Raw genomic sequence first — 25706 nt, 5'->3', positions numbered from 1 at the left:
AGACTTCATCTCAAAAGAAACAAAAACTTAGCCAGGCATGGTGGCGCGTGCCTATAGTCCCAGCTACTTGGGAGGCTGAGGCGGGAGAATTGCTTGAACCTGGGAGGCGGAGGTTGCAGTGAGCCGAGATCACACCACTGCACTCCAGCCTGGGCCACAGAGTGAGACTCTGTCCTCCCCCGCCAAAAAAAAAAAAAAAGATGGAGTCTCACTCTGTGGTCCAGGCTGGAGTGCAGTGGTGTGATCTCGGTTCACTGCAACCTCTGCCTCCCGGGTTCAAGAAATTCTCCCGCCTCAGCCTCCTGGGTAGCTGGGATTACAGGTGCCCGCCACCACGCCTGGCTAATTTTTGTATTTTTAGTAAAGACGGGTTTTACCATGTTGGTCAGGATGGTCTCGATTTCTTGACCTCGTGATCTGCCTGCCTCGGCTCCCAAAGTGCTACGATTACAGGTTGTGAGCCACTGTGCCCGGCCAAGACTCTGTCTTAAAAAAAAAAAAAAGAATTGCATTAGTGAGGCATCCAGTATGCATTATTCTGCATGATATATTTTTTTTCCCACTTGGTGACAGGGAGAATGAAAGTTTTATCAGGGACCTGAAGAAAGGGTAGGAATTAACTAGGAGAAAGAAAGGGATGGAGACAGCAGTGAGAAAGAGTGTGTTTTAGGTGATGGGAACAGCAGCATCAAGGCTGTGATACTAGACACCACATGGCTGTTGGAAATACAATCATTGGTGACAGTGTGAGGGGCAGATTTGCTTAAAAACTGACGCACTGGCCAGGCACAGTGGCTCATGCCTCTAATCTTAGCACTTTGAGAGGTCAAAGCAGGAGGATCACTTGAGGCCAGGAGTTTGAAAACAGTCTAGTCAACATAGCGAGACCCTGTCTCTAAATAAATAAATAAATAAATAAATAAATAAATAAATAAATAAATAAATAAGGAAAGAAGAGAAAAAAACTAGTTAGGCCTGGTGGTATGTACCTGTAGTCTCAGCTACTCAGGAGGCCAAGGCAGGAGGATTGTGTGCGCCCAAGAGTTCGAGGTTTCAGTGAGCCATGATCATGCCACTGAACTCCAGCCTGGGCGACAGAGAGAAAGAGAGAGACCCCGTTTCAAAAAAAAAAACAAAAAATCAACAACAACAACAGAACTGGCCTTTTGGGCCTGTTTCTATATTTTCACTTCTACACAGCAATTTCGGATTTTTGGCTGGGTGCAGTGACTCAAACCTGTAATCCCAGCACTTTGAGAGGCCGAGGCGGGCAGATCACGAGGTCAGGAGTTTGAGACCAGCCTGGCCAACATGGTGAAATCCCATCTCTATTAAAAATACAAAAATTAGCCGGGAGTGGTGGTGGGCGCCTGTAATCCCAGCTACTCAGGAGGCTGAGGCAGGAGAATCGCTTGAAACCAAAAGGCGGAGGTTGCAGTGAGCCAAGATCGTACCACTGCACTCCAGCCTGGGCAAAAAGAGCGAAACTCTGTCTCAAAAAAAAAAAAAAAAAAAAAAAGGAAAGAAAGAAATTGCGGCTTATTGAGGCTTACAAGATTTGCCCAGAATCTCACAGCCTGTCAGTGGTGGAGCTGGGATTTGACCAGGCCATTGACGATTGCACAGGCTAAAGGCCTCCAAAGAGCCACCCTATGCTGATGGCTCTGTCCTAGGTCCTTCCATCTCTGCTCTGGGTGAGGTCACATCTCAGCCCTGTCCCTGATCTTCCTTCTGGATGACCCTTGGAAAGCCACTTAAAATCCCAAAGAGGCAGAACATCTGAGTTTTTGTTGTTTTTTTTTTCCCCCAGCACTCTTTCCCAGTTTTTCTGGTCATGGAACCTCATTTTTCTTTAGGTACTCATGCCTCCTTTCCAGTACATTTGGTTCTGAAGGGGCTGACTCCACCCACTGGCTCCAGGGTGGGGCTGTGATCCAGGCCTGGCCAATTGATGCCCTGCATTTCCTGGCTACAATGATTGGCTCAGAGATGGGACTCAAGCTGGGCCAATGAGAGGTGACTGTGGGACATATCTTGGAATTCTTGGGAAAAAGATGCTCTCTCTGCCACTGGGGAGAAAAGGCCACATGGGAATGGGGCCAACACACACACAAACACACATACACACAGCAAGAGACGGAGAGAAATAGCATCCCAGTGACACTGTATGAGGTCTCAAATCCAGCTCTGCTTTGAATTTCTTAATTAAGTAAACCCATAAATTCCCCTTTTTTAGTTCGTTATTTTATTTTTGAGACAGCGTTTTGCTCTTGTTGCCCCGGCTGCATTGCAATGGCGCGATCTCGGCTCACTGCAACCTCTGCCTCCCGGGTTCAAGTGATTCTCCTGCCTCAGCCTCCTAAATAGCTGGGATTACAGGCATACATCATTACACCCAGCTAATTTTGTATTTTTAGTAGAGATGGGGTTTCACTGTGTTGGCCAGGCTGGTCTCAAACTCCTGACCTCAAGTGATCTGCCCACCTTGTCCTCCCAAAGTGCTGGGATTACAAGTGTGAGCCTTAAACAACATTTTTTTTTTCTTTCTGAAAACATAATATGCTTTTTGAAACACTTTTTGGAAAATACAGAGAAGCAAAAATGAAAATAAAATTAAAAGAAGAAGATAGCCCAACGTTCATAATCTTACCACTTAGAACAATCTACTATTGGCATTTTGTTATATTTCCTTCCAATCTTTTTTTTTTTTTTTTTTTTTTGAGACGGAGTCTTGCTCTGCCGCCCAGGCTGGAGTGCAGTGGCCGGATCTCGGCTCACTGCAAGCTCCGCCTCCCGGGTTCACGCCATTCTCCTGCCTCAGCCTCCCGAGTAGCTGGGACTACAGGCGCCCGCCACCTCGCCCGGCTAGTTTTTTGTATATTTTAGTAGAGACGGGGTTTCACCATGTTAGCCAGGATGGTCTCGATCTCCTGACCTCGTGATCCGCCCGTCTCGGCCTCCCAAAGTGCTGGGATTACAGGCTTGAGCCACCGCGCCCGGCCCTCTATTATTATTTTTTAAGACCAGTCAAGTGAAACAGTGGGAGTGGAGAAAGAACAAAGCCAATCTTTCTTTCTTTTTTTTTTTTTTTTTTTTTGAGACGGAGTCTTGCTCTGTAGCCCGGGCTGGAGTGCAGTGGCCGGATCTCAGCTCACTGCAAGCTCCGCCTCCCGGGTTTACGCCATTCTCCTGCCTCAGCCTCCGGAGTAGCTGGGACTACAGGCGCCCGCCACCTTGCCCGGCTAGTTTTTTGTATTTTTAGTAGAGACGGGGTTTCACGGTGTTAGCCAGGATGGTCTCGATCTCCTGACCTCGTGATCCGCCCATCTCGGCCTCCCAAAGTGCTGGGATTACAGGCTTGAGCCACCGCGCCCGGCCTTCTTTTTTTTTTTTTTTTTGAGACAGAATCTTAGGCTCTGTCGCCCAGGCTGGAGTGCAGTGGCCGGATCTCAGCTCACTGCAAGCTCCACCTCCTGGGTTCATGCCATTCTCCTGCCTCAGCCTCCCGAGTAGCTGGGACTACAGGCGCCCACCACCTCGCCCGGCTAGGTTTTTGTATTTTTTTAGTAGAGATGGGGTTTCACCGTGTTAGCCAGGTTGGACTCGATCTCCTGACCTCGTTATCCACCTGTCTCGGCCTCCCAAAGTGCTGGGATTACAGGCTTGAGCCACCGCGCGCGGCCCTCTTTTCTTTTTTTTATTGAGACAGAGTTTCGCTCTTATTGCCCAGGCCTGAATGAAGTGGTGTGATCTCAGCTCACTGCAACCTCTGCCTCCCAGGTTCAAGTGATTCTCCTGCTTCAGCCTCCCAAGTAGCTGGGATTACAGGCATGTGCCACCATGCCCAGCTAATTTTGTATTTTTAATAGAGATGGGGGTTTAACCATGTTGGTCAGGCTGGTCTCGAATTCCTGACCTCAAGTGATCCACCCACCTCGGCCTCCCAAAGTGTTGGGATTACAGGCGTGAGCCACCCAGCCCAGCCAAAGCCAATCTTTCTCCTAAGCATTTTTTTTTTTTTTTACAGCATTCAGAAAGGCTATCATATAAGTTTGTAACTGCGTTTTTCACTCAATAAGGAAATGATTAGTAATGTGTCGAGAGACTACATTAATATCTATACAATATGCCATTCGTGGCATGTATCTACACAATTTACTTAACCATTCTTCAATGACTTTCAGGTTATTTCCAATTTTTTGTTAGGGAGAAACTAATTAAAACAGAATTTGGAGGATAGAGAGGGAGGTGGGATCAAGAAGGAACCATGCCAGGCACGGTGGCTCACGCCTGTAATCTCAGCACTTTGGGAGGCCAAGGCAGGCGGATCATGAGTTCAAGAGATAGAGACCTTCCTGGCCAACATGGTGAAACCCCATCTCTACTAAAAATACAAAAATTAGCTGGGCCTGGTGGTGCGCGCCTGTAGTCCCAGCTATTCAGGAAGCTGGGGCAGGCAAATTGCTTGAATCTGGGAGGTGGAGGTTGCAGTGAGCCAAGATCGTGCCACTGCACTCCAGCCTGGTGACAGAGCGAGACTACATCTCAAAAAAAAAAAAAAAGGTGATATCTGATTTGGTCCTTGAAGGGAGAGTAGGAGTAGCTGTTTGCTGAGTTGCGTTGAAAAGGGTGGAGCTGGGCATTGAGAAAAGTATTCTTTCTTCATTAACCTGTGGGCAGGGGGAAAGGTGATTCTAGGGGGCTGGGAAACCATTATAATTGTCCAGAAGTTAAGGCAGACTGAACCAGGGCAGTGGAGGGGAAAGGGGACAAATTTAAGTGGAATCTTTGAGCCTGATTAGAAAGAATAGTCCAGGCATGCTGAGCACATCTGCAATCCCAACACTTTGGAAGGCAGAGGCATAAGGATTGCTTGAGGCCAGGAGTTCAAGACCCTGTCGTTATAAAAACATTAAAAACAAAAAATTAGGCCAGGCGCGGTGGCTCACACCTGTAATCCTAGCACTTGGGGAGACTGAGGCGGGCAGATTGCCTGAGCCAGGAGTTCGAGAGTACCCTGGGCAACATGGTGAAACTCCGACTCTGCTAAAAAACAAACAAACAAACAAACAAAAACCCCAAAAAATTAGCTGGTCGTAGTGGCGCGTGCCTGTAATCCCAGCTACTCTGGAGGCTGAGGCAGGAGAATTGCTTGAACCTGGGAGGTTGCAGTGAGTCGAGATTGCACCACTGCACTCCAGCCTGGGCAACAGAGCAAGACTCTGTCAATAAATAAATAAATAAATAAATAGAAAATTAGCCGAGTGTGATGGTATGCCCATGTAGCCCTAGCTACTTGGGAGGCCGAGGTGGAGGATCACTTGAGCCCAGGAGTTTGAGGCTGCAGTGAACTATGATCAAAGCACTGCACCCCAGCCTGGGTGAGAGAGCAAAACCCTGTCTCTTAAAAGAAAGGATGGGTAGTTGCCTGCAGGAGGGGTGGGAAGGAAGATAGCAAGGGAGGTGTTTATCTTCATTTTGGAAATCCTGAATAAAGGTCTTGAGAGGGCTTTTTTCCTCCCACAGGGAGCACCCACTAGGGCCCCCAATACCACCTGCTGGCCTGCCATATCACTCAGACCAGGTGACTTTCTGTCTTTGAGCCCCTTCCTGGCAACCAAGCCTAAAAATACCCACCACCTGCCTCTGCCCCCACACCCGCCAGCCTGGGGCCTGTGTAAGTGGAGACCCAAGAGTGCCCCTAAGCAGAAACCAAGACCCTGAAGTGAAAGCCCTGGAGGGGAAGTGTAAGGTAGATAGTGTCTGGTCTCTAAGTGTTCTGTACTAGCTTTGCAGATGTGGTGGGTAATTGGCACAAGGACTTCCTCCCTAAGGGGTTAGTGTGTAGGGAGGGAGAGCTGGGAAGTCATAAACGAGTCATTACAAGGCAATTGATAAGCCTTGCTCTCGTTAGGACAGCCCCAGGCATGTCCTACCTGGGGCTGGGGAGGAATTGTTCTATAGGATTTTGCTATTACGGGATCTCTGGTCATGTTATACCTACTTTTTGGGGCATGTTCTCTATGCCAGACCCTGTACTAAGTATTGGGATTACATCAGAAAAGAAAATGGAGGCCGGGCGCGGTGGCTCAAGCCTGTAATCCCAGCACTTTGGGAGGCCGAGGCGGGTGGATCACGAGGTCAGGAGATCGAGACTATCCTGGCTAACATGGTGAAACCCCGTCTCTACTAAAAATACAAAAAAAAAAACTAGCCGGGCGTGGTGGCGGGCGCCTGTAGTCTCAGCTACTTGGGAGGCTGAGGCGGGAGAATGGCGTGAACCCGGGAGGCGGAGCTTGCAGTGAGCCGAGATCACGCCACTGCACTCCAGCCTGGGAGACACAGCGAGACTCCGTCTCAAAAAAAAAAAAAAAAAAAAAAAAAAAAGAAAACGGATACTTGGGAGGCACAGGCGAGAGAATCGCTTGAACCCAGGAGGTTGAGGCTGCAGTGAGCCAAAACTGAGCCACTGCATTCCAGCCTAGGTGACAGAGTGAGACTCCATCTCAAACAACAACAATAAAAAGCCAAAAAGTATGAAAATCTTTGTCCTCAGAATTTATTGGCCAGGCAAGCGGTGGCTCACACCCATAATCTCAGCACTTTGAGTGGTCGAGACGGGTGATTGCTTTGAGCCCAGGAGTTCAAGATCAGCCCTGGCAACATAGCGAAAACCCATCTCTACAAAAAAATACAAAAATTAGCCGGGTATGGTGGCACATGCCTATTATCCCAGCTAATCAGGAGGCTGAGGTGGGAGGATCACTTGAGCCTGAGTGGCGGAGATTACAGTAACCTGAGATTGTGCTACTGCACTCCAGCCTGGGTGACAGAGTGAGACTGTCTCAAAAACAAAAACAAAAAAACAAAAACCAAAAATCGTATGTTCTACTAGAAGAAGACACACAGGGAAATAGGCAAACTATATAATATGATAGAAATGAAGTGACAGGGAAAGTAGGGCATGGTAACGGGAAATACAGAGTGCATGCGAGGGGTCTGGTAGTTTTACTAGGGTGCTCAGGGCAGGCCTCACTGAATGGAGGACATTTGAGCAAGCCCTTGAAGAAGGTGATGGAGCAATCATTCTGGTGTCTGGGGAAACAGCGATCACAGCAGAGGGAACAGCTAGTGCAGGGGGCTTGGGGCTGAGTGAGCTCAGCTTGTTCTAGGAACAGCAAGGGGTCAGTGTGGAAGAAAAGGGTAAGAGATGAATGAGGTCAGGAATACCCAGGAGAGTAGAATGTCAGATTAAGCATTTGTAAGGACTTGTAAGGCTTTTACTTAAAGCGAAATAGAGAGCCAACGGACCGTTTTGAGCAAAAAAGTGCCATGTTTTGACTTAGATTTTATTTCTTTTTTTTTGTTTGTTTTTTTTGAGACGGAGTCTCACGCTGTTGCCCCGGCTGGAGTGCAGTGGCGCGATGTCGGCTCACTGCAAGCTCCGCCTCCCGGGTTCCCGCCATTCTCCTGCCTCAGCCTCCTGAGTAGCTGGGACTACAGGCGCCCGCCACCGCGCCCGGCTAATTTTTTGTATTTTTTTTTAGTAGAGACGGGGTTTCACTGTGGTCTCGATCTCCTGACCTTGTGATCCGCCCGCCTCGGCCTCCCAAAGTGCTGGGATTACAGGCTTGAGCCACCGCGCCCGGCCATTTTATTTCATTTTTTGAGACAGATTCTCATTTTGTCACCCAGGTTGGAGTGCAGTGGCATGATCTTGGCTCACCACAACCCAGCCTCCACCTCCCAGGTTCAAGCAGTTGTCATGCCTCAACCTCCCGAGTAGCTGGGACTACAGGCATGCACCACTACACCCAGCTAATTTTTGTATTTTTAGCAGAGATGAGGTTTCACCATGTTGGCCAGGCTGGTCTCTAACTCCTGGACTTAAATGATCCACCCGACCTCACAAAGTGCTGGGATTACCGGCGTGAGCCACCGTGCCTGGCAGATTTTAAAAGAATCTCCCTCAGCCCTGAATTGATAGGGTGGATCAGAGGGCCGGGTTGGAACAAGGGAGATGGGTTAGCAGAACTTTGCAATAATCCTGTGCAGATACTGGACCAGGGTGGTAGCACTGGAGGTGGAGTGGCAGACGTCAGAGTCTAGATCTATTTTGCAGGTAGAGCCAGCAAAAGCGGGGCATTCACAGCTGACTCTGAGTTCTGGCCTGGGGACTGGAAGGATGGAATTGTCAACAGCTCATGAAGGCAAGGCTGAGAGGGAGCAGGGTTGTGTGTGTGGAAGTGCAGTTGGCTCAGCTGCAGACACGTTGACTTTGAGATGCCTGCTGGACCTCCAAGAAAGAAGTGTTGAGCAGACAGTTCAGGGGAGGAGTCTGGAGACACAAATACATTTGGGGATCTTGAGCACATCAATGCCAGAACATAATTGCATTTTATCTGGTTCAATTAACCTAGGTGATGTCTGGACCTAGTAAACGGAAATGGGCTAGGCGGCTTGAACCCTGTCTGAAGACTTTTGCTAGTTCGGCAGCCTAGAGCCAGATGGGGCAAGAAAGAATAGCTGCTAAGTGGGGTGGGAAGAAAAAGCCTCTTTCAGTGCTTTGCAATTTCATCTGGCCTAATTGCACACAACACTCAGTCCACGTTCATTCCACAATTCCACACGCATCCTTCACTCAACAAATAGCCATTGTATTTCGTTTCATCTTCAAAACAGGCTCAAATGGAGGAAATTAGGGTTAAGAGAAGTGAAGCACCAGCGAGGGTCAGGGACAGAGATCGCAGCCCAGAAAGTTCTCGAGGTTGGGGGCCAGTCGTAGTTGGTTTTGTGAGTGGCAGGAGGATGCGGGTCGCGCCCCAACCCGCGGGGCGGCCGGCTGGGGTTCGGGGCGCGGCCCCTTTAAGGCCTAGGCAGTGATCTCAGCCGCGTTCGCCGCCCCGCCCTCCCCGGCGGCGAGCCCAGTGCGCATGCGCGCCGCGGCAGCACACCACTGGGCCCGGGACGCGCCGGCGGTGGCGGAGAGTCCAGGGCTGGGGCGCCTACCGCCCGCCCCGCTCGCAGAGCCCGGCCGCCGCGCGTCGTCCGCACACGCCGCCACCGCCATGGGCTCCTGAGGTATCCTGTCTGGCCGGTCTCGCCCGGGAGCCCCAAGGGGGAACTGCGACTCCCAAGCGCGGGGGGCTGCTTGTTTCGGAGAGGCCCGCGCGAGGGACGCCCGGCTTCGGCCGCCGGCGCCCGGGCGGGGAGGGCACTAAGGAGGCCGGCGCGGCCGCGGAGGGAGGGGGCATCTGTCTCCCAACCCGTGCCTCCCCTCCTCCCCGCAAGGTCGCCCGTGGGTGTGCCCGCTCCCTTTCCACGCCAACGTGGCGGGGGCAGCGCCTGGAGTGTAATCGGACCTGCCCGGGGGGTGGCCCCGGGAGAGGGAGGCGGATGGACAGGCGCTTTGCAAGAGGGATTGTGTGCTCCTGGGTGGGTGTGCTGGCGCCTGGCACGGCCGAGTGAGTGGGGGAGGCGTCCGTGACCTGTGCGGGTGGCAGTGACCTGGGAGGGTGGTCGGCGGGGGGCCTTCGGGGCTGCGTCGTGAGTGGAGGGTGTACACGCCCGGCACACAGATCCTCAGGTTTGGAAGGCGATCTACTGGGACCTGGGGCTCGAAAGATGTTTGCCTCCAACTGGGACCAACCAAAGACTGGTTTTGGGTGTCTGTATCCTTCCCGTGGATTGTACATTTCCTTCCCGGGCACACCCTTGGTACCTCGCTTGGATCCACTTACCTTCAGTGCTGGGTGGCTCCAGGCCAAAGCAAGGCAGTTAGGCTGGGGGTTGGGCATGGATTCCCAATACATATCCCCTCTGGGGGTGTTGTATAAGGCCAGATATTTTACTCCTCCCTCCCTTCCAGGGCATTTTGGGGCAAAGCAGGTGTTTGCATGCCTGATACCTGTGGTGAGGTGAAGGCCATGTATTATTTATCTGACTGCTGGTGCTTTTGTAAGGAAAGAAGCAGCAATCTGTGCCCTGGAGGCCCTGCGCTGCAGAGTCAGCCAGGCAAACAAACTCACCTGCACCTGCAGAGGCAGCGCAGGTCTCAGAGGTGTGACTTCGTTGACACGTTATGCCTACAGTGTCCTTTGCATCTCCCTATTCAGCTTCCTTGGTAGGGTCCCTAGGCTCTGCACCTCGGAACCTTGTCTAGGGTGCTGTGCGTATCAGAGTTGGGACCTGGGACGCTGGGGTGAGAGGGCCCCAGCAGCCAGGTATGTGGGCGCACCTGGAATTGATGCCCAAGCTATCAAGGAGCTCTCAAGCGTGGGGGAATCAGACTTGGAAACAGGTGATCACAGTGATGTGAAAAATACCAAACAAAGGAGTAGAAGGAGTACAGGGGCAGGTTTAGTGCCCAGGAAGGAGGATCGTGGCCACAGGAGACTCTCTCATAAGGAGACAGACGGTTGTGCTGAAGCCTGAAGGATGACTGGCGTTCATCTGAGGCTTTTGTGCTTTCCACGTATATTTTCCTGTGTTAATTTGCACAGCAGCTGTGTGAGTAAGGAACGGTTGTTGTCCCTATTTGTGGATGTGGTAAACTGAGGCCCAGAGGGAATTCATGACGCTCTTCTCCATGATCCGTGGCAAGCCTGGATGGAATCATCCTTGAACCAGGAACTCTCTCTTGCTGCCAGATCTTATCTTGCAACTTACTGAGCATCTATGTGCCAGGCACTGTGCTGGGGCATAGCGGTGTGATGGTCAGTGGGACCTGGTGCCTGCCTTCTAGGGGCTCCCAGTCTGCTGGGAAGATGGACACTGATTTAGTGACCCCAGTCCAGATACAAGGCTCCAGTAGCTAGTGTGGGTGGAGAAGGCGCTGTGAATTACCCCAAAAGCCTTCGTGCAGTGGATTCTGGATGTCTTATTTGTTGCACCCACGGTGGTGGTGGGTTATGCAAGGAGCCCCTTCTGAATTTCTCCAACCAAGTGGAAAGAAGAGCTTCGAGGCAGAAGGGTGAGTGAGCCACTTGTCCTAGTTCATTCCTGTTGGCCGAGTTCTGTGAGCTGGGGCTTCTGTCCGGAGGTCGTTTTCTCCCTCTCTGTCTTAGAGGTTTTGCTCCTGGTCTCTGGCTGGCCTGCCCAGTCTCTCACCCCGAGAAGGGCTCAGTGCTATTTCCAGTCCCTGCTGTGCTCATTTCTCTCTGTAAATTCCCTGGAGTGGAAACAGCCCCGGCAAGGCAGGGTACAGCCTTTTATTGTTTTGAAACCGAGTCACAGCTCTGGGCCTGTAGACTGCGGATTTGGTGTGGGAGTTCTGGGAGGCCAATAGCTGGGCCCCTGGGAGAGCTCTGTGTGGGGTCTGCCCCAGGCGCTGCAGCCCCAGGGAGTAAGCACTCACGGAGGATCATGCTGCCCTGCACTGTGCTGGGAGCAGCCCTCTAAAAGGTGGTTGGCAGAGGGAGCCCGATGTGTAACAAATATGTGCAAGACAGTGCCCTACTTGTGGTGGAAACAGAGGGCCCTAAAGGGGCCCAGAGGACAATAGGAACAACAGTCCGTTTATTGAGCACTTACTGTGTGCCAGGCACAGTTCAAAGCGCTTTCATGAATTACTGTATTTAATTTTCCTACCACCCAATGAGATGGGGGCCGTCACCGTCTGCATTTTGTAGGGGAGGCAGCAGAGGGTAGAACAGCTGAGTTTTGAATGAGTAGGTCTGACCTCAGAGCCCATGCTCCTCCCCTGTAACCCTGGGGTGCTGGAAGTCGTCTTGGCCCTGAAGGATGAGGGGTGCTCGACCTGTGAAGGAGAAGGAGGACATTCCAGTTAGAGGGAACTCCGGGCAGATGTGGAGGTCTGAGCTGCCTCACCTCTCAGACGCGGAGGATTGAACTACTTGTGGCTGTGTTGGGTCTGTGTCCTGAAGACACAGACTCTTTGGAGGCCCCGCCAAGGAGTTTGAACTCGATCCTGATGTAGTCAACAGGGAGGCCTTGAAAGTTTCTGGAAGGTTGTGACATGCTCAGCCACGTGTTACGGGGCGGTATTACCATCTCTTCTCATCCCTCCTTCATTCCTGCAGAGAACTTCTGGAAGACCAGGCGTCTGTCCCGTTGGCTTTCCTACAGCCCCTGGCATCACTGTTAGACCCTGATGCCTTTCTCTTGTCTTCTAGCAGCTTCTGGTCTTGAAGACCCTGTGTGGCCCAGGGCAGGCTCTGGAGCCCACTGTTGTAATGGTGTCTGCCCTACTGCTGACCTCTTGCCTGCTGGGATCTGGCTCCTTTGAGCTGGAACTTTTTTTGTTTGAGATGGAGCCTCTCTGTGTTGCCCAGGTTGGAGTGCAGTGGTGCTATCGTAGCTTGCTGCAGCTTCTACCTCCTGGGCCCAGGAGATCCTCCCACCTTGGCCTTCTAAAGTGCTGAGATTATAGGTGTGAACCACCATGCTTGGTCAGCTGGAACTTTTTTTTTTTTTTTTTTTTAAGACAGAGTCTTAGGCTGGGTGTGGTGGCTCACACCTGTAATCCCAGCACTTTGGGAGGCCAAGGTGGGCGGATTGCCTGAGGTCAGGATTTTGAGAACCAGCCTGGCCAACACAGTGAAACCCTGTCTTTACTAAAACAATTAGTCAGGCATGGTGGCACACGCCTATAGTCCCAGCTATTTGGGAGGTTAAGGCAGGAGAATCACTTGAACCTGGGAGGCGGAGGTTGCAGTGAGCTAAGATGGCACCACTACACTCCAGCCTGGTGGGTGACAGAGCGAGACTCTGTCTTTTAAAAAAAAGAAAAGAAATGGTCCCTAGGAGCATGAGAGGAGGAGGGAGAGAGGGAGGTAATGCGCTGAGCAGTCCTGGTGACCTGGAGAGAGAATTGGGAGATGCAGTTTAAATCTGTGGTTGTTAGCCTTGTGGCCTTGGGCAAGATGCTTACCAGGTTTCAAAATAGGGGACAAATGGTACACTTTCCTTCATCTGTAAGATGGGAGTAATAACAGTGTGGCCGTCATGTGGCTGGCATGACCAGTGTCTGCATGGAGCTCATGTGTACCTGGCACGCAGGACATGCTTTTATTATGACCTTATAGGCCCATTCATTTATTTGAGAAGGAGGCATCGCAGGTCTGTGTGCCAGGCTGTGGGGAGCCTTCCTTAGGAGCCAAGTGCAGCTGGGTAGAGAGAAATCAGACACACAAGCCATTATGATTGTCCTGGGGGCTCTGAGGGAACATTAGGCCATTGTCACCTGGGTGGGCACTTGTCTGGTGAGGTGATGTGATGTGTGTTAAGGTGGAGGAAGAAGTGGGTTCCAGGCAGAAAGAAGAGTGCATGCAAAGCAGAGATCTGAGTTCACGTCTATGAAGTTGTTTGACACTGAGACTCAGCACCTAGTAGACCTGAAATAAATGTTTGCTGAATGTGATCTTCTCAGCCTCAGAGAGGAGAGAAACAGGAAGAAGTAGAGTGGGAGGGGGCCACGGAGAGATGAATTAAAGGGTCACCCAGTTTGTAGATTTCTTATTCCCTCCCCATTGCCTCCACCTCTGTGGAAAAGCACGTGGTGCAGGTACTAACAATGCGTCTAAGTCCACCAGAATTCTTTTTTTTTTTTTTTCAGGCAGGGTCTCCCTCTGTCTCCCAGGCTGGAGTGCAATGGCGAGATCTTGGCTCACTGCAACCTCCGCCTTCTGGGCAATTCTCGTGCCTCAGCCTCCCAAGTAGCGGGGATTGCAGGCACCCACCATCACGCCTGGCTAATTTTTGTATTTTTAGTGGAGATGGGGTTTCACCATGTTAGCCAAGCTGGTCTCGAACTCCTGACCTTGTGATCCACCTACCTTGGCCTCCCAAAGTAATGGGATTACAGGCGTGAACCACCGTGCCCGGCCTTCGCCAGCATTCTTACCAGGCACTCATTCCCAAACTGCTTGTCCTCAGGACTGGAGAGGATAAATCTAAATGCAGAGGCAGCCGAGAACTGGAATTAGGCCGGACACTCAGATAGCATTTGTTCACGTGTCTGTTTGCTGCTGTTTTAGCGTGGCTGAAGCCCTATGCCCGGGTACGGCGTAGAAGGATGGTGCGTGGCTTCTGGTTGGTAACTTTTCCAGTCTTAGGTTAATCATGGCTCAGTGTCTGGCGAAATGCGTAGAGGAGGTATGAAGTAGTTTTTGATTAAACAAATGAATGGTTGGATGGGTTCGTGGCACTGCCACTCAGGATAAAGCTATAATTATTCTTGAAAAATGATGGATATGGCTGGGTGTGGTGGCTCACGCCTGTAATCCCAGCACTTTGGGAGGCTGAGGTGGGCGGATCACTTGAGCTCAGGAATTGGAGACCAGCCTGGCCAACATGGTGAAACCCCATCTCTGCTAAAAATACAAAATCAGTCAGGTGTGGTGGCACATGCCTACAGTCCCAGCTACTTGGGAGGCTGAGACAGAAGAATTGCTTGAATCTGGGAGGCGGAGGTTGCAGTGAGCTGAGACTATGCCATTGCACTTCAGCCTGGGTGACAGAGCGAGATTCCATCTAAAAAGAAAAAAGAAAAAAAAGACAGATATTAGGGGTGATTAGAACAGGATTGTTTATTCCAGGTGCCAGCGGTGCTCACTAAACAGCCTTGAGTCTGGCTGGCTGGTGTGGGAGATCTTAGGCCTGTGATGGGAGACAGGAAGCTTGGTGGACACCTCCTTTTCCTTCTCTGGGGTGGAAACCACAGGGGGATGATCCACCCAGAAAGTCTTTGTGCTGAATGTGCGTCACTTCCAGCTCAACCATGTGTTACAAAGTCACATCCCACTAAGTGAATATTTGGTGAAAAGTTTGCCACATTATTCTGTGTTGTACCTTTGAAAAACAATAGGCTTCTCTGAGATTAGAAGTAGTACTTGTTGATTATAGTAAACTTGAAACACAGAAAAGATTGGGGATAAGAATAAAAATTACCCCAAATTTCCAAATCAAGAAGTAATCATGGTTCAAGTTTGGGCAGATGTTCTTTTTTTTTTTTTTTTTTGAGACGGAGTCTCTCTCTGTCGCCCAGGCTGGAGTGCAGTGGCTGGATCTCACCTCACTGCAAGCTCCGCTTCCCAGGTTCACACCATTCTCCTGCCTCAGCCTCCCGAGTAGCTGGGACTACAGGCGCCCGCCACCACGCCTGGCTAGTTTTTTTTGTATTTTTTAGTAGAGACGGGGTTTCACCGTGTTAGCCAGGATGGTCTCCATCTCCTGACCTCGTGATCCGCTCATCTTGGCCTCCCAAAGTGCTGGGATTACAGGCGTGAGCCACCGAACCCGGCTGGGCAGATGTTCTTTCTAGGCATAAACATGCGTTATCTCATTGTTTGCTTAACACTGAGTTATAAATATTTACCCATAGCATTTGAAAGGTAGCTATAGATAGAAAAGAATCAGAGAAGTTCTAAAACAGCCCTCGTGCTTTGTTTCAGATTTTCTGCAGGAAAGATGAGGTCTTCAACCTTTTTTAGCTGGATGGCACCATTGCAGGAGTGGTGAACAGGGCACTGAATCGAGTCAGGAAACCTAGCTGTGACCTTGGGCAAGCCACTTGCCCTCTTTGAGCTTCACTCCTCCTAAGGCCAGGGGCACTATTCGTACCCTGTCTCCTCACCTCACAGGCTCTGATGAAGTCCTCAGTTAGAATGCCTTTAGCTCCCAAGGTTGTGGTTTGGAGGTAGGGCAGGTCACACGATCGTGAAGATGGAAGGAGAAACGGAAGCATGTGTGCCTGTTGCTTCTTTCCCAACCTAAAATGTTTGGTGATCTCCTGAAGACTCCAGCCTCCACGCTGGGAAGCCAGGATCCGGAGGCCCCTTACTTGTGGTCACGGGCAGTCCCAGATGGTCCCCCTCCCCAACAGAGGGGGTGCAGTGAGACCTCCGGAAGTTACTGCCTCTGTTACCTTCAAAGGGATTTTCAGATCAGTTAGCCCCCCTACTCCAAGGGACGTGTGTGGAGCTTGGTACCTTTATTTATCTCCTGCTCTAACCCCTGTGGACTGCCTGCACCCAGGGGCCCAGTCCTGCTGGCAAGTGACTGAGAACCTCCACTCCACTCAGCAGGGCTGTTCCCCAAAGCCCTTTGGGTCATCATTTACCGAAAAGCTCTGAGAGAAAATAACTAACCCCATGGCCCCGCTGTAGCTACTGGCAGAGCCTCCTGGTCTCCATCTCTAGTACCTGTGGTTTTTGTTTCATCCAGAATGAGCAGTGAATCTGGGATCCCATCAGCAATCAGTTTGGGTGCCTACGAGGCACAATGATAGATATTGGTGAAGGGTATGTGTGAGGACATTAGTTAATATTAACGTGCTAATCATATTATTCTCATTGGAATTTGTGGGGCTTTGCAAATTATATTTCAAATATATGGTTTTATGTAATCCTTTTAACTGCCCTGAAACCTTGAAATTATTGCACCTATTTTATAGATGGAGAGACTGAGGCTCAGAGGGGTGAATTGTCTAAGATCCTAGGGGAGGAAGCACCCCCCCAGGTGCTTTCTGGTTTTGAGTCCTGGGCCCTTCCTGCTGAGTAGCTGCCCCCAACACAGACCCGCCCTTGGGGAGCTTGCAGCCCCACTGGGAAGCCCAGTGTATTGGATTGCTGCTTAGACCCGGAAAGCACATGAATAAAACTTCAGGTTAAAACCATGGGGTTTCCCGGAGGCAGCAGTTGGCTCTGCATGGGGGTGAGCTGAGGAGCCAGTGCTCTCTGGAGCAAGGGCAGTTGGACTGAGGCTCAATGGACAGTGGAGGTTGGCAGGTGAAGTGCAGGAGGGCTTTGCAGGGAGTGGGACCACCTTGAGCACACACAGAGGAATGAGACAGGCAGGTAACTCAAGGAGCAGAGGTCTCGTGACCCCTTCCCAGAACATGTAGGGTCCTAGCCTCACCTCCAGGAGGAGGAAGTGCATGTATACACAAATTTATCAATGGAGTTTAAATAAATAGGATGTGGGAAAATGTAGATTTTCCAAAACAATACATATTTGCTTTGAGAAGAAAGGTGGATGTGGGATGCGTTGGTTAGAAGAATTTTAATGACAGTAACCTCAGAGCATGTAAGCATGATTTGATTTACTAGAGTGCCTGGCTGTTTCAGTCAGTGGGAGCAGGGCTTGGGCTGGGAGATGAGTTGACAAGGGTTCTTTCAGACACTGCCTTTGGTTTGCTAAGAGGTATCCCCTGCTTGGCTGGAGGCAGAAGACCTTTCCTTCTATTCCCAGTTTGCAGTAGTTGGGCCAGATTTGTGGAAGTGGGAGAAAGGCCTGCCTTGCTTCTGTATAGACTCGGCTGTCCTCACTTGACACTCAGTGTGCCTTCCAGAGACCCGCCTCCATCTCCTCGACTGCCTGGCTTGATGCTTAGGTGGCGATGGCTGTTGGGCATAAGAGTTATGTAACAGATCTGTGATGGACCCAGGAGCAGAGCCAGTCAAGTGAATGTCATGGAATGGGAGTGGGGTCTTGCATGGCTGTGGTGTCCCCAGCAGCTTGTGCAGGGGATGTGGCAGGAAGTGCTCACCACTCATTTGGAATGGTTAGACTGGAAGCACTTGGCCCTCTTCGGCTCTGCACCCCCACCCCCTTCCGCCTGGCCTGCCTGTTCCTCCTCTGGTAGGGCACCTGGGGAAGTCAATTATGGCTGCTTGTCATAGTGGCTCAGGTCACCGTTCACACTTCCACCTGCCCTGGGACCAGGACATCAGAGCCCTGAGAAGGATCAAGGGACCAAGTGGGCCTAGCCTTTTACTGACAGCTGGGAAGTGCAAGCATGTGGACCAGAGCACCAAGTGAGTTGGGGCTGGTGTGGGTTCAGCACCGTCTCTCTACCCAGAGCTCCATTTGTTGAAAACAGCCTTTCTCTACCGTTTCTTCACATGGACAACTTTAAACTATGTATTGGCTGGTCACGGTGGCTCACGCCTGTAATCCCAGCACTTTGGGAGGCCGAGGTGGGCAGGTAACTTGAGGTCAGGAGTTCGAGACTAGCCTGGCCAACATGGTGAAACCTCGTCTCTACTAAAAATACAAAAATTAGCCCAGTGTGGGGACATGCGCCTGTAATCCCAGCTACTTGGGAGGCTGAGGCAGAAGAATCGCTTGAACTTGGGAGGCAAAGGTTGCAGTGAGCTGAGATTGCATCACTGCACTTCAGCCTGGGAGACAGAGCCAGACTCCATCTCAAAAAACAAACAGAAACCTACATATTGTCTATATTTCCCCCAACATTGAGGCTCATTTCTTGGATGAACAATTTAAATGTACTGTGCCTCTCTGGCAATGTTTTCCAAAATTACAGATGTTTCGACACTTTCACCAGCAGCTCTACCTCTCAGAATTTATCTTACAGATGCATTAACACATATGCAAAATGATTTATTTGCAAGATTAGTCATTGTTGCCTTATTTGTAATAGCAAAAGATTGGCGGCAGCTTAAATGTTCATTTGCGGGGAGCCATGAACAAACTGTGGCCCGTCCAAACTTGGGATACCGTGTGGCCATGATGAATAAGATGGAGGCTCCACGCACTGTGCCAGATGGATCACCAAGGTGGATTGCCGAGGGAAGAAGCAGGTCTGGGCGGTGTGTCTTGGAGCTGCCATCAGTGTAAAAGGGAAGGGAATCAAAAGTGTCTTTACTTGTCTATGCCCAGGGGGTCTCTGGGCAGACACAGGAAGTCAGTGATTGTGATGCCTCTGGAGGGGCGGCTGGTGCCAGGAGGTTGCTTATTTGCTGGAGATCCCATGTACCTTTTGATTGCTGAAGCAGGTGAATGTAGGCCTTTCCAAGAAATTAAAATAGGCCAGGTGTGGTGGCTCACACCTGTAATCCCAGCACTTTGGGAGGCCGATGTTGGAGGATCCCTTGAGGTCAGGGGTTCAAGATGAGCCTGGCCAACATGATGAAGCCCCATCTCCACTAAAAATACACAAATTAGCCAGACATGGTGGTACACACCTGTAATCCCAGCTGCTCCAGAGGCTGAGGCAGGAGAATCAGGTGAACTCCAGAGGCCGAGTTTACAGTGAGCCAAGATTATGCCATTGTACTCCAGCCTGGGCTACAGAGCGAGACTCTGTCTCAAAATAAAATAAATAAAAACATAAGGACTGTAACCTTGCCTCCTGCCCAGCGTAGGAAGGTCAAGGCTCTGACTACTTCTCAAGGACAGGAGCCTCACTCAGGCCCCAGACCACAAATCAAAAAATATATGCTTGCTTCTCACAAAGGGGCTGAGTGTTAGGGCTTAGGTGTTGCTTGGTGAATACGACCCCCAGTCCCAGCCTTGGAGAGACGGAGCCACTCTCTGGGCCCCTTGGACACACTGCCGTTGGCTGACTTTGTCATTTTCTTTCTTTTTTTTTTTTTTTAATGGAGTCTTGCTCTGTTGCCCAGGCTGGAGTGCAGTGGTGTGATCTCGGCTCACTGCAAGCTCCACCTCCCGGGTTCACGCCGTTCTCCTGCCTCAGCCTCCCTAGCAGCTGGGACTACTGGCGCACGCTGCCACGCCTGGCTAATTTTTTATATTGTTAGTAGAGAAGAGATTTCACCTTGTTAGCCATGATGGTCTTGATCTGATCTTGTGATCTACCCACCTCGGCCTCCCGAAGTGCTGGGATTACAGGCGTGAGCTACCGCGCCCGGCCTCGTTTTCAACCCTTGCTCTGATCGGCTCACATGATGATTTCTGAAACCTTTGGGGACTTCCCCACTGACAGCAAAATACAGTTTAACTCAGTCTTAGATGTCCCGGCCCCCCTTTACTGGGCCTCTTCTTGAGCTGTACTTGGCCTGTCACCCTTTCCTCTGTCTGCCCCCTTATCTCCCTGCCGCTGTGCCTTTCCTCACGCAGTTTCCTCTGGCTGCCTTTCCCTCCAAAGCAGTTTCCACGTGCGCAGTTCCTGTGTGACTTTCAAGGGCCAGCTTAGTTTCCACCTCTGTACTGCCCTCTGACCTCCCTGGCTTCTGTGTCTGTTTCTCTCTGCTGGCACTTGGGCATTTTTACATTGTGTCTTAGGTATCTGATTCCTCACTGGGCTCTGGGTTCCTTTTGGGCAAAGTCTTGTAATGCTCATAGGCCCTGATTTGCTAGATGTATGCTGAGTGAGTGAATGTGTAGCCACCCTCTTCGTGGTGGGATTGGAAGTTTGGGGGTCAGGGCCTGTTTGACATCTGTGAATGTACCCCAGTGCCTGGCGCCAGGCAGGCCCAGTCTCGAAGCAGGAATGCAATAGTCACGTGTCTTGAGGCCAAGGCCCTGGGCTGTGTGCTGTGTGCAATTCCTTCCTTGCATCCTGACAAGGAAGAACCCTTGACAAGGAGAACCCTTGACACATGGCAACTCTGATTCCGTCTTACAGATCAGGAAGCAGAGCAAATACTTTGTCTAGGTCATACCTCCAGCAGTGGAATCTGGACACAGGTAAAGGTGTGCCTGTAACTCCTGTATTTAATCAATTTATTCTGCCACCTGCCCCAAATCACAAGTAATACCAATACCCTTAACCTATTCCTATTACCTGTCCCACTGGCCATGGACAACTTTGTGTTGTTATTTGCATGTATTTTTCTTCCCCTCTAGACTGTAAGCTCTTAAAGGATCAGAGTCTTTGAGATACCCTTTGGACTTAGCACATAAAAGGTGCTCAAAGGTATTTCTGTATGTTTTAAAACTTTTTAGCGGAGGTTTAACTGACTATAGTAAAGTATACAAATCTTGGATGTACAGCTTGATGGATTTTCACATCTGTAAATACCTGTGTAAACTGCCCAGATCAAGCCACACAATGGTTCCTGCACCCGAGGAAGCTCCCTGGGGCCCCCTCCTGGCCACCCGCCCTCCCTCGGTAGTCACCACTCACACCTCGGCACTTTTGCGTGGTGCCGCTGCCTGTTTGGGCCTCCCACACACGGAGTGTACAGAACGGACTCCTCGGTGTCTGGCTGCCTTCCCTCAGCACTGTCAGATCATCCAGGTTGCCTGTAGTGACCCTTTGGTTTTTTCTCTGCTGTGTAGGAGTTCACCAAATATACCACTATTTATTCGTTCTCCTGCGGACAGGCATTGGGTTACGTCCAGCCTGTTCGGTGAAATTCATTCTTGTCTTTGGGGGCATGTGCACTCATTGCTGGGTATACACCCAGGGTGGGTTGAAGGCTTACCTGACTCTGTATGTATTTGCATGAATGAAATTCAGGTTGGGATGAGAAATCCAGGGTGTCCTGACTGGAGCCGGGCTTCTTGCTTACAGGGACAGAGCAGGTGCAGGGGTCCTGGCTTAGCCTGCTCCCATGGGGTGGTAGGACTGTTGGGGCTCAGGATGCTGAATCTGCAGGGGACCCATCTGCTCAGTGCCCAGTGGGATTTCAGCTGGCTGGGAAGGTGGTCACATGTAGAGGGGCTCAAAAGTCTAGCTAAAGAGGCTGAGCGTTGGTCTGTTGTTCTCAATTTGAGAGAAAACTGAGATCATCAAAATTAGGACTGGTATGTACTAAAGAAAAGGACCTAATTACAAGGCTGAATTGAGTAAGCCCTTGCCGAGGGACTTTGGATTTCTTTGTTGTTCCCCTTTATTTCTGCACCCCCACCCAAGTGACAGATGCGTACATGATTGGATGATTTTTCTTTCCTGGTTGAGAGATTCCTGGGAACTTGGCCCCAGGAGAAGGGGGAGAAATGTGGAACTGCTAGAGTGGCCTCAGCTTGTTTGTGTTGATTGAAGGGGAGACGGAAGGAGAGCTGTGGACCCCTGACCCCTTGTGAGGGCATGTGATCCTTTTCAAAAGGCTCACCAGGCAGAACTGCCAGGCCAGTGGCCGCTCTTTCCCTCTAATCCCCTCTGGAGAAGGGCCAGACTGTGGGTTGCTGACCTGCTCTGATGTGGATCAGCCTTCCCCCCACAAGGCAGCCGCCCAGAAGCAGAGCCCAGGCAACCCCCAAAGGCAGGAGGGCTGGCTCTCAGTCCCGTTGTCATTCCCAGGCGGCTGGAGTAGGAGCAGAGTGGTCAGTTCAGATGAACAGCACTCAAGACCGACTCCAACCAGCGAGTTATGGTAAGATGGAAGTTTCTCCATCTATTTTAAATAAGAACAAAGGCCCTCCTAGGCTGCATGAATATTCCAGGGATGTATATGTGAACGCATTGCCAGTTTAGCTTGGTCCGTGGGTGGCAGCTGCCTGAGTGAGCACTTCGTGGCTGCAGCTCTAAAGGATTTGGATCTGAAACTAATGAATGAAAAATATGACCTCAGAAGATTTAAAGAGAGCAAATACCCAGTGACAGGACCTGGGTCCCAGAGACTGTTGGGAGCATAAAATGCCAGGCTGGCCGAAGGAGGAAGTGGGAGGACGATAGCAGCTGACGCCACATGGTGCCAGACCTTGTCAGTGCTGCCTGCATTCACTCATTATTCCGTCCCGCGCTCTCAGAGGCAGGTATGGCTGCATCCCCATTTTATAGATGAGGAAGCTGAGGCAAGGAGAGGTTGTGTAACTTGCCCATGGACACAAAGCTAGCCAGTGGCAGAGCTGAAGATCAGGTCTAGGTGGTCTGGCTCTAGAGTTCTGCGGATTTCATAGCATGGCAGCGCAGTCGGAAGAACCATTTGTCAGGTGATTGTGGGCAAATGACTTCAGCCTTTCAAACCTCTGTTTTGCGTCTGCAAGCTGCTTGCTGCTGCAACAAATTACCAGAAACATAGTAACTTAAAACACAAATTAGGCTGTGTGTGGTGGCTCACATCTGTAATCCCAGCATTTTGGGAGGCTGAGGTGGGTGGATCACTTGAGGTCAGGAGTTCGAGACCAGCCTGGCCAACATAATGAAACCCTGTCTCTACCAAAAATATAAAAAATTAGCCAGGTGTTTGGCCGGGTATGGTGGCTCACGCCTGTAATCCCAGCACTTTGGGAGGCTGAGGTGGGCGGATCACGAGGTCAAGAGTTCAAGATCAGCCTGACCAATATGGTGAAACCCTGTCTCTACTAAGAATACAAAAATTAGCGGGGCGTGGTGGCACACGCCTGTAGTCCCAGTTACTCGGGAGGCTCAGGCAGGAGAATCGCTTGAACCTGGGAGGTGGAGGTTGCAGTGAGCCAGGATCGTGCCACTGCACTCCAGCCTGGGTGACAGAGTGAGACTCTGTCTAAAAAACAAAGAAAAAAAATTAGGCGTAGTGGCAGGCACCTGTAACCCCAGCTACTCTGGAGGCTGAGGCGGGAGAAGCGCTTAAACCTGGGAGGCGGAGGTTGCAGTGAGCCGAGATTGCATCACTGCACTCCAGCCTGGGCCACAGAGTGAGACTCCCTCTCAAAAACGAAACAAAACAAACACAGATTACAGATTACTTACAATAAGAAAAACCAATAAAACGCACATACACACACATTAATTATCTTACAGTTTTAGAGGTCAGAGGTCCAGAATGTGTTTCACTGGGCTAAAATCGAGGTGTTGGCAGGGCTGTGCTCCTTCTGGAGGCTCTGGGGGAGAATTATTTCCCTGCCTTTTCCAGCTCCTAGAAGCCACCTGCATCTGTGGCTTGTGGTCCCTTCTGCCATCTGCAAGGGCAGCAGCGTAGCAGCCTCCACTCTTTTCTCTCTGCTTCCTGTGTCACACTGCCCTCTTCTCGCTCGCTGTCTCCTGTGTTCCTCCTACGAGGACCCTTGTGATGACATGGGCCCACCCAGATTATTCAGGATAATCTCTTATTTCAGGACCCTTAACTCAGTCACTTCTGCAAAGTCCCTTTTGCCATGTAAGGTAGCATGTTCACAGGCTCTGGGGGTTAGGATGTCAGCATCTTTGGGGGATTATTCTGCAGCCCACCACACAGCGCATAATAAAATCCATGGGCGGAGGGGATAGCAGCAGTAAGGTGTCCCTCAAACATGAGTTAAAGTGACTCTGACGATAGAATCTGGGTGAGATGGTGCGATGCTCCTGAAATAAACTCCAAGGCAGGTGGCCAAGTTCAGTGATGACATAGCTGCGTAGCTTATCTGAGAAAGGAGGATGTCTCTGATGGGGGGCCAGCGGAAGACGTCTTTCCTGGAAGAGGAGGGAGGAGGGGCAGTCTTGGGAGAAGTGAGACTTTGGGTCCCACGGCCAGCTCCTGCCACATTCTCAGTGGATTTCAGCTTGGGAGGAGGGATATCATTACAGTTGAAAATAAGCATAAAAATAAACCACACTCGATGTCTGCTTCCTCATCAGCCTCCCTACAGTTCTGGAGGACGGTCCAGGCCCACATCCCCTTCTCTGCTGTTCTAGAATCCAGAACGCTCAGAAGTCCCAAAGGTTCTTCCTAAGTCTGCAGCAGACTAATTTCTGCTGCAAAAATCTGACCTGAATTGATGTGATACTAATTATGGCCTTTAAAAATATCTTTTTTTTTTTTTTTTTTTGAGACGGAGTCTCGCTCTGTCGCCCAGGCTGGAGTGCAATGGCCGGATCTCAGCTCACTGCAAGCTCCGCCTCCCGGGTTCACGCCATTCTCCTGCCTCAGCCTCCCGAGTAGCTGGGACTACAGGCGCCTGCCACCTCGCCCGGCTAGTTTTTTGTATTTTTTTAAGTAGAGACGAGGTTTCACCGTGTTAGCCAGGATGGTCTCGATCTCCTGACCTCGTGATCCACCCGTCTCGGCCTCCCAAAGTGCTGGGATTACAGGCTTGAGCCACTGCGCCCGGCCTAAAAATATCTTACCTAGGGTGACTAACAGTATGTTTTCCTATGAAAGTACTGTATGTTTGCTTTTGGGATGCTGTAGCCACCCTTCCAGGAGTGTCACTGTGTCTAGCAGCATAATCCTTTCTAAAATCTGAAAAATTCGGCCGGACACGGTGGCTCATGCCTATAATCCCAGCACTTTGGGAGACTGAGGTGGGTGGATCACTTGAGGTCAGGAGTTCAAGACTAGCCCTGCCAACATGGTGAAACCCCCCATCTCTACTAAAAATACAAAAATTAGCCAGGCATGGTGGCTCATGCCTGTAATCCCAGCTACTAGGAAGGCTGAGGCAGGAGAATCGCTTGAATCTGGGAGGCGGAGGTTGCAGTGAGCCGAGATTGTTCCTCTGCACTCCAGCCTGGGTGACAGAGCGAGACTTAGTCTAAAAAAAAAAAAAAAAAAAAAAAATTGGAAAAATTGTAAATTTTTAAATCCATTTAGTCCGAAAGCCTTAGCTACAGGACAGTGCATCTGGACTCTTCTCCCCAAGAAAGATAGTAAGAGATGTCCAGTCACCTGTCTGAGGCCCAGCTCAGGTGACAGCACTGAGGTTCCAACTCAGTTCCCTATCTCAGAGCCTGGGACAAAGTGCAGACTACGTGGCTTGGCCTCTTTGCCACCTGCTGGGTGGCGTGTGAATGAGAGGTGTGGAGACTGCATTCACTGGCAGGTAGGCTGTATGTGGGGGAGGAAGGGGTCCTTGACTTTATTTTCTGTCTGATCTGCAGCCTGGAACTGAGCCAGGGGGCCTTGTCTGGGGAAGGGCGGAGAGGCAGAGAGATTGCAGAGGAGAGGGGAATAGCAGCAGCCATTAGGAAGCCTTGGACCTTCGCCCATCACTACAGCACTGCTCTCCAAACTTCCTTGGGATCACACAGCCCTGTCAGTAAAAAAGAAACCGGAACAAAACCTCTTGAGCATGCATCCCAATATGTGGATATTGGTGTAATTATAAGTGTGTGTTACAATAAGTATACATATGTATTA

At 50.7% G+C, this 25706-nt stretch overlaps 1 protein-coding gene across 4 annotated transcripts in view; it reads left to right on the top strand.

The window, feature by feature from the left end:
• Positions 1 to 8938: 8938 nt before the first annotated feature.
• Positions 8939 to 25706, top strand: part of LOC105464453 (transmembrane protein 184B) — a 55738-nt gene continuing 38970 nt past the window's right edge. For 3 of the 4 annotated variants that reach the window (XM_011712392.2, XM_011712394.2, XM_011712390.3), the window contains exon 1: positions 8939 to 9081. Coding sequence is in view for 1 of the 4 variants with exons in the window: in XM_011712389.2 (XP_011710691.2) it covers positions 9397 to 9464 (68 nt within the window). In the remaining 3 variants the exon portion in view is untranslated. Of the gene's footprint in view, positions 9082 to 9299; positions 9465 to 25706 lie in introns of those variants that run through there. The other variant, XM_011712389.2, reaches the window with a different exon arrangement.

The sequence above is a fragment of the Macaca nemestrina genome, chromosome 15 (genome assembly GCF_043159975.1).
Source record: "Macaca nemestrina isolate mMacNem1 chromosome 15, mMacNem.hap1, whole genome shotgun sequence".
NCBI classification, from domain to species: Eukaryota; Metazoa; Chordata; class Mammalia; order Primates; family Cercopithecidae; genus Macaca; species Macaca nemestrina.
The sequence above is the reverse complement of the archived record's forward strand: the minus strand, read 5'-3'. Positions and strand labels throughout refer to the sequence as shown.